Consider the following 15,833-nt stretch of genomic DNA (forward strand, 5'->3'; position numbering starts at 1 on the left):
AGAACACCTATAATGTTTGAATGCTGTCCTTTGAAAAAAAATTTTATATCAACATTTCTTTTCCTTTTTAAAAGTTACTTTAAACTCTCATATTACTGATAGGAGTTATTTTACTATTATATTTATTAATATGCAAAGTACCTTCGTGTCAAGTGCTTTTTTGATACTAATTCTTCTTTGAATTCTTGCCTCTCCCCTTTCAATCTGAGCCATAATCTTCTCTATGTCCTGCAGCTCATTGCATCTTTCCCAGAACACAGCTGTAGGAGTAAGAGTTGGGCAGATGAGATAGGTGGGGGAAGGGCAGAAAGATAAATAACCTCTTGTTGTTAAGTGCTCTATTTTACTTGCTAAGGATTAAGAAATGTTTCAATTTCCCCCACATCTAACACTAGTAAGTCACGTAATTATTTCTCAGTTTCCTTAACTATGAAGAAACCAGGAAGATACGCTGGGTGATTACAGGAAGTATCCCCCAATTCTTAGTTGTGTCTACTCTGAAGCTCTGGGCGGACCACCAGAGCTACACCCACCCGACAATCCAACTGGCTCCAGGAGACACAGAAACACGTAACACTTGAAAACTTATGAAAGACAATGAAATAAAAATGAAGGCACAATTATTTAGTGACCTATTCTTGTTTCCTTGGCTACAGCTAGTGAACGGGGGTAAAAAAAAAAAAAATTAACAACACCATTTTAAAGAAGGGGAGATTTTCCAATTCAATTTTTAAAAAATACAAAACAAAACAAGGCACTAAGTTGTGGTGAAATTAAGCTTATCAAAGCAGTATTCAGAGTAAGAAAATCTGAACTTTCCAACAGCTCTCCAGAAGCCTGAGAACATTCTTATACCTATTAAAATAATAGGAGAATTACCTGAGTATTCAATGACTTCTTCTGGAGTTTTTCCTTCTACTTCTCTTGCTATATTTTCAATATCATCACGACCCCACTTCTCATTGGCTTTGATAAACTGGTTAAAATCTCTCTTATTCCAATTGGTAAATCCCTTCAAAGCGATGGAAACAAAACATATAATCACAGCACACTGAACTTGGGAGAAAAGCTATTAAACTTTACCAATGCTGCTGAGTATTATAGAAAATTTTCAGTTGCTCCAGGTTTTCTTTTTAAGTTAAGTGCTTTTAAAGTGGTAGATTTTCATGTACATAGATGAGCACTTTTAGCAATACATCATATATTGCTTAGACAGCCAAGCAATTGAAGCTGAGGAGAATAAAGAATGCTGCACAAAAAGGGGACATTTTTGCTGAGCTTTCAAAGAGTAGAAGTTTGCCAGGAGGAATGAACATAGACTAAAGGGCAAAGATATAAACCAAGTGGGAAAACAGAAGGAAAATAAAGCTTTAAAGGTAGGTTAAGGCCAGATTCTGAAAGGCCTTGACTGAAACTTAAAGGATGTTAAAAAAGTATGGAGCAGAGATTTGTCATTGAGAATAATAACTTAGTAGCAACGTAGAAGATTCACAGGAAAGGGAAGATGGGAGTGCTGGAAGAATGGTGATCAAAAGGATACCCATTCTACCAAGGCTGGTGCAAATCCATAATCTTCTCTACCACCTCAACGACGAATAACAATCAAAATGTAGCAAACACCATATGCCCATGCTTTATGATCTCCAATTATTCCATTTTTGAAAGCAAAAAAATGTACTTCCTTTATATATTCCAACACAGCCTAAGACAGCACCTTACAAAATAATGGTTACTAAATTCTGTGTTGATTGAAGGCTATACCTGTGTTAGAAGCTTCTCTTTTTCCTCTAACTCTTCATCATTAAGAGGTTCAGCTTCATCAATTTTAAGCTGTTCTTCTTTTTGTGCCTGTGCTGCATTTGGTAGGTCAGGATTTCGAGGCACCTAAAAATATTTATTTTTTTTTCCTATGTCATCAGTCAACATATTTTAGGAAGTATGCAATGAACTAAACTCTTAACCAAGTACATGACATTTCACAAATTTTAATCCAGCCATAAAAGAAAACATATTGATATTCTGCATTTATTAAGTTAAAAACAAACCAGATTAGGAACTTCCCTGGTGGTCAAGTGGGTAGGACTCCACGCTCCCAACGCAGGGGGCCCGGGTTCGATCCCTGGTCAGGGAACTAGATCCCACACGCATGCCACAACTAAGAAGTGCACATGCTGCAACTAAAGATCCCACAAGCCACAATGAGGATCCCACATGCTGCAACTAAGACCCGGCGCAGCAATCAATGAATGAATGAATGAATAAACAAACAAACAAATATTTTAAAAAAACAAAACAAAAAAACAGGTTAGTTATGAACAAAGTGTTACTTCTGCTACCTTGTACCCAATGGTTTTTCTGTAATATAGAATTTCTTTTTCCAATAATTCAAATAGACGTGGAGGAAAGAACTGGAAATCCTGAACATTAGGTTGTTTTGGAGGTCGAGGAGCCTAAAAACAAAAAGTATTCTTCATAAGAAAGCAACTATTTTGCTTTAAATCTATCTACAACCTTTTTTCATTCTATAAAATCATGACAGCCAATTCTCCAAGCAACTGAATGCATCTTCCACTAAAACTGAACAAACATTAATCAAATTTTAAATGCTTACATTCAAAATTAATCTTTAGAAAACTCTTAACAAAAGCTGAAGGAGGTATACTGTAAGAAACCATAAAATCTAATTCTCAATCTGATTTTATCGCAAGAGTATAAGGAGAAAAATGATTTACAGTTCCAATATTTTTAGACATTTGTGCTCTGTCAACTCACCTTGGGTGCTTTAGGTTCACTGACACGAAGAGCTTCCCTGAAATAGGCATCAACAGCATAGTTGGCTTTTCTTTCTCGTTTAGGTGGTTCAATCCACTCTGTAAATGCAATCTAGCACATGGGAAGCAATTCAAATCACCAACTTTATTATATAGTCGCAAATCCTACATGAATGCAACTCGGACTATGTACATCACTATGACTGTTATTTATAAATGCAAAGATATTCATAGAATGCTAGACTATAAGCTCTATGAGGCTAGGGACTATGCAAGTAACACACAGGAGGGTGTCTAGTGAAGAGCATAGGCGTTCAGTAAGTATTTCCTGACCAAATGAATACTAGGTGAAAAACAATGCTACAGAAGGTTTAGAACCCCAATTAGGAGAGAAATGTAGATATATATTTAGCCTAGAAAAAATTCAGAGGATGTACATGCCTAAACATTAAAAGGGAAAGCATTAGGTAGAATTTTTTTTTCTTCTACCCTGTAGGTATTTTCTAATTTCACTATATAACAGCAAGTATTACTTATGATATTCCCTTTAATTATTACCAGCCAATTCTGCTGTTTAAAAAAAAAAAGTCTAGGGCTTCCCTGGTGGCGCAGTGGTTGAGAGTCCACCTGCTGATGCAGGGGACATGGGTTCGTGCCCCGGTCTGGGAAGGTCCCACATGCCACAGAGCGGCTGGGACCGTGAGCCATGGCCGCTAAGCCTGCGTGTCTGGAGCCTGTGCTCCGCAACGGGAGAGGCCACACAGTGAGAGGCCCGCGTACCACAAAAAAAAAAAAAAAAAAAAAAAAGTTAACTAAAAAAAAAAAGTCTAATAAGGTTGTGACGATTTTTTTTGGCAACAGTCTTAATTTTCAAATATCCCAAATTACTATAATCACCCCACACAACATAGTGCACTGTAACAGTATAAACTTTTTAAACATTTCACTTTACCAACTGAAAATGTGGCATTAAGTTTCACACAAAAATGAAAATAATTTAGCTGTGAGTAAACAGAAATGACTGCTGTTTGAGACAAGGCATTACACCTAACACTTAAATTCCAAGTTTCAAGTAAAATATTAAGTCTCCAAGTAACCAAAATCTTTTTCTAAATTACCTTTTGTTTTTCTCTATAATCTTCTCCTTCAAAGTTATAAACACTTGACTCTGTATCCATTGTAAAGTTTCTAAGTGAGCTTTCACCCATCTTGGAGAGCTTTTCATTCATCTCTGCAGTCTAGGAAACAAAAGAAACATCCTATTAAATGGAGAATTTAAAAAGCATGAGAACTATAGTCAAAATACATTAGGCTTTACACTACATAAAAACTTCTTTCTGTGGAAGTCAGATTACCGATAACTCACATAACTATTTCCTCAAACAGTTCTGGTTTAAAATATTTTACATATTAAACATATCATTTAATCTGCATCTCACCTTCTTTGCACCTCTTTCCAAAATACCATCAATATCCTCATCAGTAATCTCACTTTCCTTTGAAGCAAATACATGTGTTGCCCCATGCCTTATCATTTGAAGCATTTCATCTTTCCCAATTTTGTTCAGATTCTGATCCACAAGTCTTCCTGTAAAAAAGGTTTTGTTGTGTAATGTTAATCAAACAAACTTTAGTTTACTGGATATTTGGAATTTTAAATGTTAGATGTAACACCACATAATTTTGCCTCAAACGTCAATCATTTCTGTTTATTCTCATCTGATAATTTTTATTTTTACATAAAATACCAAATTCTAATCTGTAAACTCGGAAATATTTCTTAAGTTTACAAATTACATAATGATGCCTACCGAATGCCACTTCAATAAAATATATTCTTGTACGGTGAGAATGACAGTAACTTGGAATATCTGAAAATCAAAATTATTACCATAACTTTTTTTAAGTATCAAAAGATGAGAGCATTATAAACACAAGAAGTTTCTGCAGAAACTGATTAGTATTATTACTAATGCTCCCAAATCAGCTTGTTCTACTTACAAAAGCGAAGTATAAAAACCTTCATATTGCCAAACTTCAAGAGCCATTCACATATACTTCTTTCTTCTATTTTAATTTTTCTACTTCAACCAACTTGTAATGAGTAGGTAAAGATACAAGTTGTTTTCTGGGACCTTACATACTTGTATCATGGTTTTGGATCCCTAATAGAATGCACCATCAAATATTTGTGACTTTCAGGGGCTTCCCTGGTGGCACAGTGGTTGAGAGTCCGCCTGCCGATGCAGGGGACACGGGTTTGTGCCCCGGTCTGGGAAGATCCCACATGCCGCAGAGCGGCTGGGCCCGTGAACCATGGCCGCTGAGCCTGCGCGTCCGGAGCCTGTGCTCCGCAATGGGAGAGGCCACAACAGTGAGAGGCCCACGTACCGCAAAAAAAAAAAAAAATGACTTTCAAAGTTAGAATATATCCACAGAACATGTTTGTTGAAAGCTATCTCACTGCTATCAAAATGTTCTTAAGCTTACAGAAATTACTTCCCTGCGGACTGGGAGGGAACTTTTCAGACATAAAGTACTTCTGTATATTCTCATTTTTAGTTATACCCCTTAGTCCACAAAACAGTCAACACAGAGGCATGCACCCAAGGCTTGCTTGACTAATACGTCTATAAATGGGATTAACAAAGCTACTAGCACAAAATTTTGCTCCAAAAGTTGCCTTAGTAAATATAAAAAAATACCCCAAAAACACTAAGTCAAAAGACTCAAAAAGCTTTTCTAAGCTGACTGTAAAAGAATTTGTATTTTTTTAATCTTCAAAAAAAAAAAGAAAAGGGTTTCAGAGATGAAAATAATTGAGAACAAGAACCACAAGGCAGATGTTATTTCTAAAAGCATGGATGAATGTGAGAGGGAAAAAAATCTAGCCATTATATCACTCATGAGAAACCTCTGTTTGGCAGGCCCCAGAAGTCCCCAGAGACTTTCCTAATTAAACACTGCACTGTAATAGTTTTTTTTTTTTTTTTCTTTGCGGTACCCGGGTCTCTCACTGTTGTGGCCTCTCCCGTTGCGGAGCACAGGCTCCGGACGCGCAGGCTCAGCGGCCATGGCTCACGGGCCCAGCTGCTCCGCGGCATGTGGGATCCTCCTGGACCGGGGCACGAACCCGTGTCCCCTGCATCGGCAGGTGGACTCTCAACCACTGCGCCACCAGGGAAGCCCCTGTAATAGTTTTATATAGCTCTTGATGCCCTGGATGAGTCACCTCCTAGCTGTGTAAACGGTAAATAAGTGACTTGCTTCTACCTCTGATGCCAACCTCCAGCTGGCAGAAGACTAAAGAAGATAATATTCAGTATTTAAATATTTAGCACATGGCTTGGTACAAAGTAAGCTTACTATGTTAAGCAATTATTAACAAAAACTAATAATAAAGCAATCATGTATTGTCTTTTTTTTTTAACATCTTTATTGGAGTATAATTGCTTTACAATGGTGTTAGTTTCTGCTGTATAACAAAGTGAATCAGCTATACATATACATATATCCCCATATCCCCTCCCTCCAGCGTCTCCCTCCCTCCCACCTTCCCTATCCCACCCCTTTAGGTGGTCACAAACCACCGAGCTTATCTCCCTGTGCTATGTGGCTGCTTCCCACTAGCTATCTACTTTACGTTCGGTAGTGTATATATGTCCATGCCACTCTCTCACTTCGTCCCAGCTTACCCTTCCCCCTCCCCATATCCTCAAGTCTATTTTCTAGTAGGTCTGTGTCTTTATTCCCGTCTTACCCCTAGGTTCTTCATGACCTTTTTTTTTTCTTTTTCTTAGATTCCATATATATGTGTTAGCATACGGTATTTGTTTTTCTCTTTCTGACTTTATGTATACAGACATGTGGCTAACTCTATGGTTGGCATTATGGGATAACAAAGAAATGTAACATTCCCTTCCTTACAAGGAAATTAGAGACTGGTTGACAAAACCAAGACACACAAATGGAATAATCAGTGGATAATACAACAGTATACCTCTTAGCTTTAGAGACAGATAAAATGCATTTGGTCATGACACAATTTGGGAAGGAAGGAAACCAATGTGGGCTCAAGGTTACTGAGGGTTTGTTTTTGTTTTGTTTGGTTTTTTGGGTTTTTTTTTGCGGTACGCGGGCCTCTCACTGTTGTGGCCTCTCCCGTTGCGGAGCACAGGCTCCGGACGCGCAGGCTCAGCGGCCATGGCTCACGGGCCCAGCCGCTCCACGGCATGTGGGATCTTCCTGGACCGGGGCACGAACCCATGTCCCCTGCATCGGCGGGCAGACTCTCAACCACTGCGCCACCAGGGAGGCCCCCTGAGGGTCTGTTTTGGTTTTTACATTTTACACATCCCATCACTAACTCTATTTTAAGCTTCATGAAAATATAAATGTCTTCCTTGAAAGCTGATCTGGCATGAACTTGAAGTTCCCTTCAATTAATCCGAAATAAAATCCCACTTTCACCATCTAGTCCTATTTACATAAATGTTTATTCTGTGTCTCGCTCTCACTAAATTATAAAGTCCTTGAAAGTAAGAACACTGGTTGGTTTCAGTCACCACTGTATTCTCAGCACTAAGAACAGTGCCTAACATCTGCTGGTGCTCAATAAATCGTTGCGGACTAGAAAAAAGAATTCTAAGTTTTATTGTTATCTCTTCAGTTTCCCCAGAGTAGTCAACTGAGTGTTAGTACATGTAGATCACTCATCACACCTCTATTTAATATGTACCACACTGAATGCTGGGTATTTTTATATACATTATCCCCTTTAGTCCTTAAAAACCTCTGTATCCCTATTTAACAGATGAAGAAGAGGCTCAGATAGTGTAAAAGCACTGCTAACCAGCCGAGTCAATATTCAAATTTCAACCTTCCTGAGCCCAAACCCATCCTCTTAACAAAACTGATGCTTTAGTCTGGAATATAAATATTGTTGCCTGGTAGCTTGATTTAATATATGTTTAACAACAAGAATATCCAAAAAGAAAATCCAGGAAAAAAGTGTTATAAAGTCAACCTGCTAAATTTTAAAAGTCCTAAGGCTCACCTTGTTGGATGACTATTGAATCCAGTCTGAGTTTCATCTCAGCACGTTCCACTATTCTTTCTTCTACAGTGTTATCCGTTATGAAGCGGAACACTCTGACCGTCTTGGTTTGTCCAATTCTATGGGCTCGATCCTAGAAAAATAACCAGGTTACTCTGAATCCAGTTGAAAATTCACATAAATAACATTTGAATGTGTATACTGAGAAACAAAATGAAAATACTCTCAAGTACAAAATGATTTTAAAAATACAAAACAACTATAATGGATCCATATTCCATTAACATTTCTTAAATTCTCAGTTTCAATCAAATTAACTGGTTATCTCACAAGTAAATCTTTTAGGAGGTATAGAACACGTCATAGTTGCTGAATCTGTGAGAAACTACTGTATTAATTTTTCTAGGTTATACGGAAATAAAATATTTCCAGACAAGACAGACACAATTATAATCTTTAAGTCTGATGATAAAAGTTTTTAAAAATCTTTTTCTCTTAGGTTTAAATTCAAAATGCTTTTCTACCTAAATCAAATCTAAATTTTCATTGCAATTAGGGAAAAAAGTGACATGAACAAACGAACTCCACAAACAATATAAAAATCCTAGTCTTTAAATAGTGCCCAATTAACTACATATAAGTAATCAAATTAATATGAATTCCATTTTCTGTTTAACTTTTCTTAAGTTCATAAAACACATCTTACAAAGCACCCCTACTTCTAATTGATCAATTTTCCCAGCCATCCTTACAAAGAGTCACAGGATGAAAGTGGCCAACACCAAAGATGTAAATACCACAGGTCAAATTATTAGCAATATCAAACTTTAGAACTTGTAAGTTTTCATATTAATCTATAGCCCAGAAATTTTCTCAACGTAAGAATGACTAGAGACTGTCATACAGAGTGAAGTAAGTCAGAAAGAGAAAAACAAATATCGTATATTAACGCATGTATGTGGAACCTAGAAAAATGGTACAGATGAACGGTTTGCAGGGCAGAAGTTGAGACACAGATGTAGAGAACAAACATATGGACACCAAGGGGGGAAAACCACGGTGGGGTGGGGATGGTGGTGTGATGAATTGGGCGATTGGGATTGACATGTATACACTGATGTGTATAAAATGGATGACTGATAAGAATCTGCAGTATAAAAAAACAAAACAACTAATACTGAACTTTCTTTGGGTTATTTGTATGGAAATATGTTAATATAAGTGTTTCAGACATTACATGAAATTTCTAAAAATTTTATATGTTCTGATGTAATTATATATAAGTCATAATTCTAGTTATTGCTCTAAAATGTGTATCTCAGAAATAACTAAAAAAAAAAAAAAGAATGATCCTCTTGGGACTTCCCTGGTGGCACAGTGGTTAAGAATCCGCCTGCCAGTGTAGGGGACACGGGTTCGAGCCCTGGTCTGGGAAGATCCCACATGCCACAGAGCAACTAAGCCTGTGCGCCACAACTACTGAGCCTGCGCTCTAGAGCCCGTGAGCCACAACTACTGAGCCCACACACCTCAACTACTGAAGCCCACGCGCCTAGAGCCTGATCTCCTCAACAAAGACAAGCCACCGCAATGAGAAGCGCGCGCACCGCAACGAAGAGTAGCCCGTTCGCCACTAGAGAAAGCCCGCACACAGCAACAAAGACCCAACGCAGCCAAAAATAAAATTAATTTAAAAAAAAAAAAAAAAGAATGATCCTCTTGATCTGGCCAAGATACTCCCACACATGGGCCTAAAATTTTAAACATCTATAGTGGCAGGCAGGTTAGCAGCTCCCCAAACCCACTACCCCTTCCTCCTGGGACACAACTATACTATCATTTACCAACTCCCTTGCAGTAAGTTATGCTATGTGGTTGAGTGCTGGCTAATGAATGCGGGGTCACTTTCAGTTCTGCCCCATAAAAAATTTCCTGGGCAATTCTCAGCTTTCTCTCCTCCCCTTTCTACCAACAGGATGCAGATATAATAGGACTCTAAGGTCCTAAGATATGGCAAAGATGTAAGATGGAAATACCCTGATTTAGATGGAAGATCACCAGCAAAATACCCTCACTGTACTATTAGGTCAGAGAAAATAAAATTCTACAGGATTAAGTCACTGACATTTGTAGACTGTTTATCAGTTTACTTTAAAACGTCTGTTAGGCACAGAATATATTTGTTATCTCTTACCATAGCCTGAAGATCTACTTGGGGATTCCAATCTGAGTCATACAAAATTACTACATCAGCGGTAGCAAGATTGATGCCAAGACCACCAGCACGTGTGCTTAACATGAAAACAAACTTTGTGCTGTTTGGTTCATTGTATGCATTGATGGACTCCTATAGACATAAAATAAATGTCAGAAAATTATTTTATCTGATAATTTTTTGATCTCCCCTCCCCAGATTTTACTCACTTGTCTCTCATCATGGGGTGTCTGCCCATCCAACCTACAGTAGTCATAATTTCTCCACATGCAATAATCTTCCAAAATATCCAATACCCTCGTCATCTGACTGAAGATTAGTACTCGTGAACCTGTCAGCAAACATTAACAGCCCATTATCAGAAGCTTCAAAAGTAAAAAAAAAAAAAAGAAAAAAAATTAAATTTAAGGCTAACCAAAACCAAGACTAACCAATTACTCCTTAATTCCAGGTTACGTAGTTAGTTACAAGAAAAAAACTGTACATTATTTATTATCCAAGTTGAAGTCACTCCCCACATTTTTCCCATCAATGCACAAATAGAAAAGGGTAGTATTTACACAACACACTAAAGAAAAGTGTTTCTGTAAACAGAAAAGGGTATTTACCTCTGGCTTGGGAGGTCTTGCCATCCCAAAGGCTGAGAGAATCACTATCTTTTTATCCCACATACTTAAAAATAACCCTCCACCACAACTCCCTGTGCACAGCCCCACACATCTCCCAACACACACCCAACACCCTGGTCTCATTCTAGTTCTCAAGACCTAATCCAGATGGAAGAACCATAAATGTGCGCCTCACATCTAGACCATCACCCTTCACTTATGCCGTGACTCAAATTATCCAACTGCGTTTCTTCAGCCAGCTGCACAACGCCTTCAGTAGGACATACGAAGACAAAGGGATCCTTTTAAAAAATAATGATTACGAAACTATCTTCTCTTAGAAGCTGAGGCTGATAATCTGCTCTTGTCCACCTTCCCACACCCTAAATGCATATGGATGTTCAGCAGTCTCCTATCAAGTTCCGGCCACTCCTCCCCACGTATTCAATTTCTTCAATTACTAAGCTTTTAAGGAAAACGTTTTATTTATTTATTTATTTTTAAATCTTTATTTATTTGTTTTGCAACAGGGTCCGGTTTACTGTGCCTTGGAAGGGTGGTCCTGAGAGTGGCAGGTGCCACCCTGTCCTGGGAGGTGGGAGGGCCCGAGGGCCGGTTAAGGCCAGTGGCAGGAGAAGCGGGGGATACTGCCCCTAGAATGTAGTGAGGCCAGGCTGAGGCCCAAGGAAAGCATTTTAGAAAATACATTTTTAAAAAAGGTATAAAAAGAAAAAAGTAAACCAATTCACTGGCAACTCTTACAATGTTTTCAAGTCAATATGCTAGAGGAAATTCACCTACTGGTACAATTTTCATTCTTACCAAAATATACAGAGAAACACAAATGGAGAAACTTTAAATCTGACTGTATACTTCATATTACAGAATGAATAATTTGTCTATGAGATGCCTTGATGTCTGGGATTTGGTTCAAAACGTTCTCGGAGATGGAAAGTAGGTATGATGTAGATGAAAACAAGTTTTGCCATGAATTTATAATTGCTGAAGCTGGCTTCCTACTAAATTCTCTCTACATTCCTGTAATTTAAATACATCCATATGCATACTCATTTTCATATTAAAAGCCAGTATGTTACAAATAAAACTGCTTTGGGTCCATTTAATTAAATTAAAAATCCACACAAACAGCTAAGAAAAAATACCATGAACACAACACCACTGTCTATCAAAGGCTCTGGGAACTGCATATGGGTGAGAAGAGCATTCTTGGTGTTTTATAACAAAAAGTTGACATTTCTAGGAAAGCATATATAAAATAAGAAAGAACTCTCACCCAAATCCACGGAGTGTGGCTACCCTAACTACTGATCACTTTCTAAAAGATTTAAGGCTTAAAATGGGAGGGCAGGGGGAAGCTCAGATAATGGACAGAAGTTTTTAAATGTCCCACACTTCAACTTTAGAAAGTGCCAGAGTAGTCATTTCATAGGGTAGGATGGCTCCTTCATGTTAACATCAGAATCTTAAGACACTTTCCATTACTTCTCCATTTGATACCAGTAACATAAGTACCTTGTTCTTTTAATTTAGGGAGCAGTTTGTCTAACACCACCATTTTGCCACTGTTGGTAACTAGATGCATGTCCGTTGTGTAAGGTGGACCAGGTTCAGCTCCATCAAAGAGATATGGGTGATTACAGCATTTCCTCAACTGCATCAGGATGTTCAGTAGCCTCATTTTGTCCATCTTCCCTGCAGAGTTTAGTATATCTATATCCTTCATTAATATACGAGTATACCTAGTGAGAAGAAAAACACTTTAAGAGGGCTCAAATGTTCCTGGGACGAGTCTCTGCCACTTTATATCCTCAATCCCATCTCAACCCAAAATACCTGTAAGAAACAACCCATCAACTTCTAAGGTGTAGTTAGGAGTCTATCACCTATAACTGCTTTTTTCTTCTGTTTCTCTTTATTGCCCCCAGTGTTCTAATGTGTACCATTAATGCTTTGGGCCTTGAGGCCCGAAAGAGTAAATTCGTCTCCTTGGGATGAACTGAAATGAAACAGTATGATACAACATTTTTAAGTAATAAAGCAAAACTTATTCGTAGTCTTTTCCAACAGAAGAGTGCCACTATTCCATTATAATTCAACGTAGCTAGTGTAGCATTTGGGTAAGAACATTAAGAGCTAAGGAGGGAGAAAGAATCATGAGAGCATAAAGCATGATGATGATAATAAAATGAATACAATGCAATTTAAATGTAAGTAAAAGTGTACAGGCTGGGGGAAGAGAAGGGGGCAGTTAAGCTAAGGCTGGATTATGAAAAGCCTTGACTGTATATGCTAAGAAGTTAGACATTATCCTAAAGGAAAGAGCAATCTGTCCAAATACCAAAGATTCAGGACCTTGAACCCACTGAGCAAAATAACGTAAACAACCAAAGCAATCTATACTTAACAACTCCAATTATGGGGCACAAAATACTCAAAGCACCCACAATTCTGATATAAAGTTCCCCAATATGATTATAACTAAAAAAGATTTGTCTTCCCTCAGCATTGACTCATGTCTTAATTCTGTATTTTAGAACTTTATATAAGACAAGCCTAACACCTTATAAAAAACCTTTCAAAATTTCTGAAGACATTTAGGATGGCCTATCTTCTACACTGGTCATCTCTTTACCAGATAACATCCCCATTTCTTTGCCTTACATCCCTTCTGTCCTTTTACCAACAACTGCAGACCCTTGCAAATACTTACCAATATTAAGTATGGAACTGAATATACTTGAGATGTGGTATAACCAGGAAAGAACACAGTGGGTATTTATTCCCCTCCTCTGAACACTACACTTAAGACAGCGGTTTCCAGCCCTTTAGATTTCAGATACCCATAAAACTTTTTAAAAAAGACAAAAAGAGGAGGAAATGAAAATTGAAACCACAGTGAGAATTGGTTCAAGCTGGCGGAGTACAAGGACATGCTCTCACTCCCTCTTGCAAGAGCACCGGAATCACAACTAACTGCTGAACAATCATCGACAGGAAGACACTGGAACTCACCAAAAGATACCCCACATCCAAAGACAAAGGAGAAGCCACAATGAGACAGTAGGAAGGGTGCAATCACAATAAAATCAAATCCCATAACTGCTGGGTGGGTGACTCACAAACTGGAAAACACTTATACCACAGAAGTCCACCCACTGGAGTGAAGGTTCTGGGCCCCACGTCAGGCTTCCCAACCTGGGGGTCCGGCAACAGGAGGAGGAATTCCTAGAGAATCAGACTTTGAAGGCTAGTGGGATTTGACTGCAGGGCGTCGACAGGACTGGGGCAAAGAGAGACTCCACTCTTGAAGGGCACACACAAAGTAGTGTGCACATGATGACCCAGGGGAAGGAGCAGTGACCCCATAGGAGACTGAACCAGACCTACCTGCTAGTGTTGGAGAGTCTCCTGTAGAGGTGGGGGGTGGCTGTGTATCACCATGAGGACAAGGACACTGGCAGCAGAAATTCTGGGAAGTACTCTTTGATGTGAGCCCTCCCAGCGTCTGCCATTAGCCCCACCAAAGATCCCCAGTAGACTCTAGTGTTGGCTCACCTCAGACCAAACAACCAAAAGGGATGGAACCCAGCCACACCCATCAGCAGTCAAGCGGATTAAAGTTCTACTGAGCTCTGCCCACCAGAGCAACAGCCAGCTCTACCCACCACCAGTCCCTCCGATCAGGAAACTTGCTCAAGCCTCTCAGATAGCCTCATCCACCAGAGGGCAGACAGCAGAAGCAAGAAGAACTACAATCCTGCAGCCTGTGGAACAAAAACCACATTCACAGAAAGACAGACAAGATGAAAAGGCAGAGGGCTATGTACCAGATGAAGCAACAAGATAAAGCCCCAGAAAAACAACCAAACAAAGTGGAGAGAGGCAACCTTCCAGAAAAGGAATTCAGAATAATGAGAGTGAAGATGATCCAGGACCTCGGAAAAAGAATGGAGGCAAAGATAGAGAAGATGCAAGAAATGTTTAACAAAGACCTAGAAGAATTAAAAAACAAACAAACAAAGATGAACAATACAATAACTGAAATGAAAAATGCACTAAAAGGAATCAATAGCAGAATAACTGAAGCAGAAGAATGGATAAGTGACCTGGAAGACAGAATGGTGGAATTCACTGCTGTGGAACAGACTAAAGAAAAAAGAATGAAAAGAAATGAAGACAGCCTAAGAGACCTCTGGGACAACATTAAACGTAACTGACATTCGCATTATAGGGGTCCCAGAAGGAGAAAAGACCCGAGAAAATATCTGAAGAGATTATAGTAGAAAACTTCCCTAACATGGGAAAGGAAATGGCCACCAAGTCCAGGAAGTGCAGAGAGTTCCATACAGGATAAAAGCCCAAGGAGAAACACACCGAGACACATAGTAACCAAATTGGCAAAAATTAAAGACAAAGAAAAATTATTGAAAGCAGCAAGGGAAAAACAACAACATACAAGGGAACTCCCATAAGGTTAACAGCTGATTTCTACCAGAAACTCTACAAGCCAGAAGGGAGTGGCGTGACATATTTAAAGTGATGAAAGGGAAGAACCTACAACCAAGAGTACTCTACCCAGTAAGGATCTCATTCAGATTCAATGGAGAAATCAAAAGCTTTACAGACAATCAAAAGCTAAGAGAATTCAGTACCACCAAACCAGCTCTATAACAAATGCTAAAGGAACTTCTTTAAGTGGGAAACTCAAGAGAAGAAAAGGACCTACAAAAACAAACCAAAACAATTAAGAAGGTGGTCATAGGAACATACATATCGATAATTACCTTAAACGTGAACGGATTAAATGCTCCAACCAAAAGACACAAGCTTGCTGAAAAAAAGCAAGACCCATATATATGCTGTCTACAAGAGACCCACATCAGACTTAGGAAAAAGATATTCCATGCAAATGGAAATCAAAAGAAAGCTGGAGTAGCAATACTCATTTCAGATAAAATAGACTTTAAAATAAAGAATGTTACAAGAGACAAGGAAGGACACTACATAATGATCAAGGGATCAATCCAAGAAGATATAACAATTATAAATACATATGCTCCTAACATAGGAGCACCTCAATACATAAGGCAACTGCTAACAGCTACAAAAGAGGAAATCAACAGTAACACAATAATAGTGAGGGGACTTTAACACCTCACTTA

At 38.6% G+C, this 15,833-nt stretch overlaps 1 protein-coding gene across 1 annotated transcript in view; it reads right to left on the reverse strand.

Moving 5' to 3' along the window:
- Positions 1-15,833, reverse strand: part of SMARCA5 (SNF2 related chromatin remodeling ATPase 5) — a gene marked incomplete at its 5' end in the record, with an annotated part of 45,829 nt that overhangs the window by 4,119 nt on the left and 25,877 nt on the right. The window contains 11 exons of the mRNA XM_079714968.1: positions 142-260; positions 880-1,012; positions 1,762-1,884; positions 2,337-2,450; positions 2,773-2,883; positions 3,890-4,009; positions 4,211-4,359; positions 7,828-7,960; positions 10,022-10,174; positions 10,252-10,373; positions 12,184-12,410. Coding sequence (XP_079571094.1) covers positions 142-260; positions 880-1,012; positions 1,762-1,884; positions 2,337-2,450; positions 2,773-2,883; positions 3,890-4,009; positions 4,211-4,359; positions 7,828-7,960; positions 10,022-10,174; positions 10,252-10,373; positions 12,184-12,410 — 1,504 coding nt within the window. The remainder of the gene's footprint in view (positions 1-141; positions 261-879; positions 1,013-1,761; positions 1,885-2,336; positions 2,451-2,772; positions 2,884-3,889; positions 4,010-4,210; positions 4,360-7,827; positions 7,961-10,021; positions 10,175-10,251; positions 10,374-12,183; positions 12,411-15,833) is intronic.

The sequence above is a fragment of the Hyperoodon ampullatus genome, assembly GCF_949752795.1.
Source record: "Hyperoodon ampullatus genome assembly, chromosome: 1".
Classification (NCBI taxonomy): Eukaryota; Metazoa; Chordata; class Mammalia; order Artiodactyla; family Ziphiidae; genus Hyperoodon; species Hyperoodon ampullatus.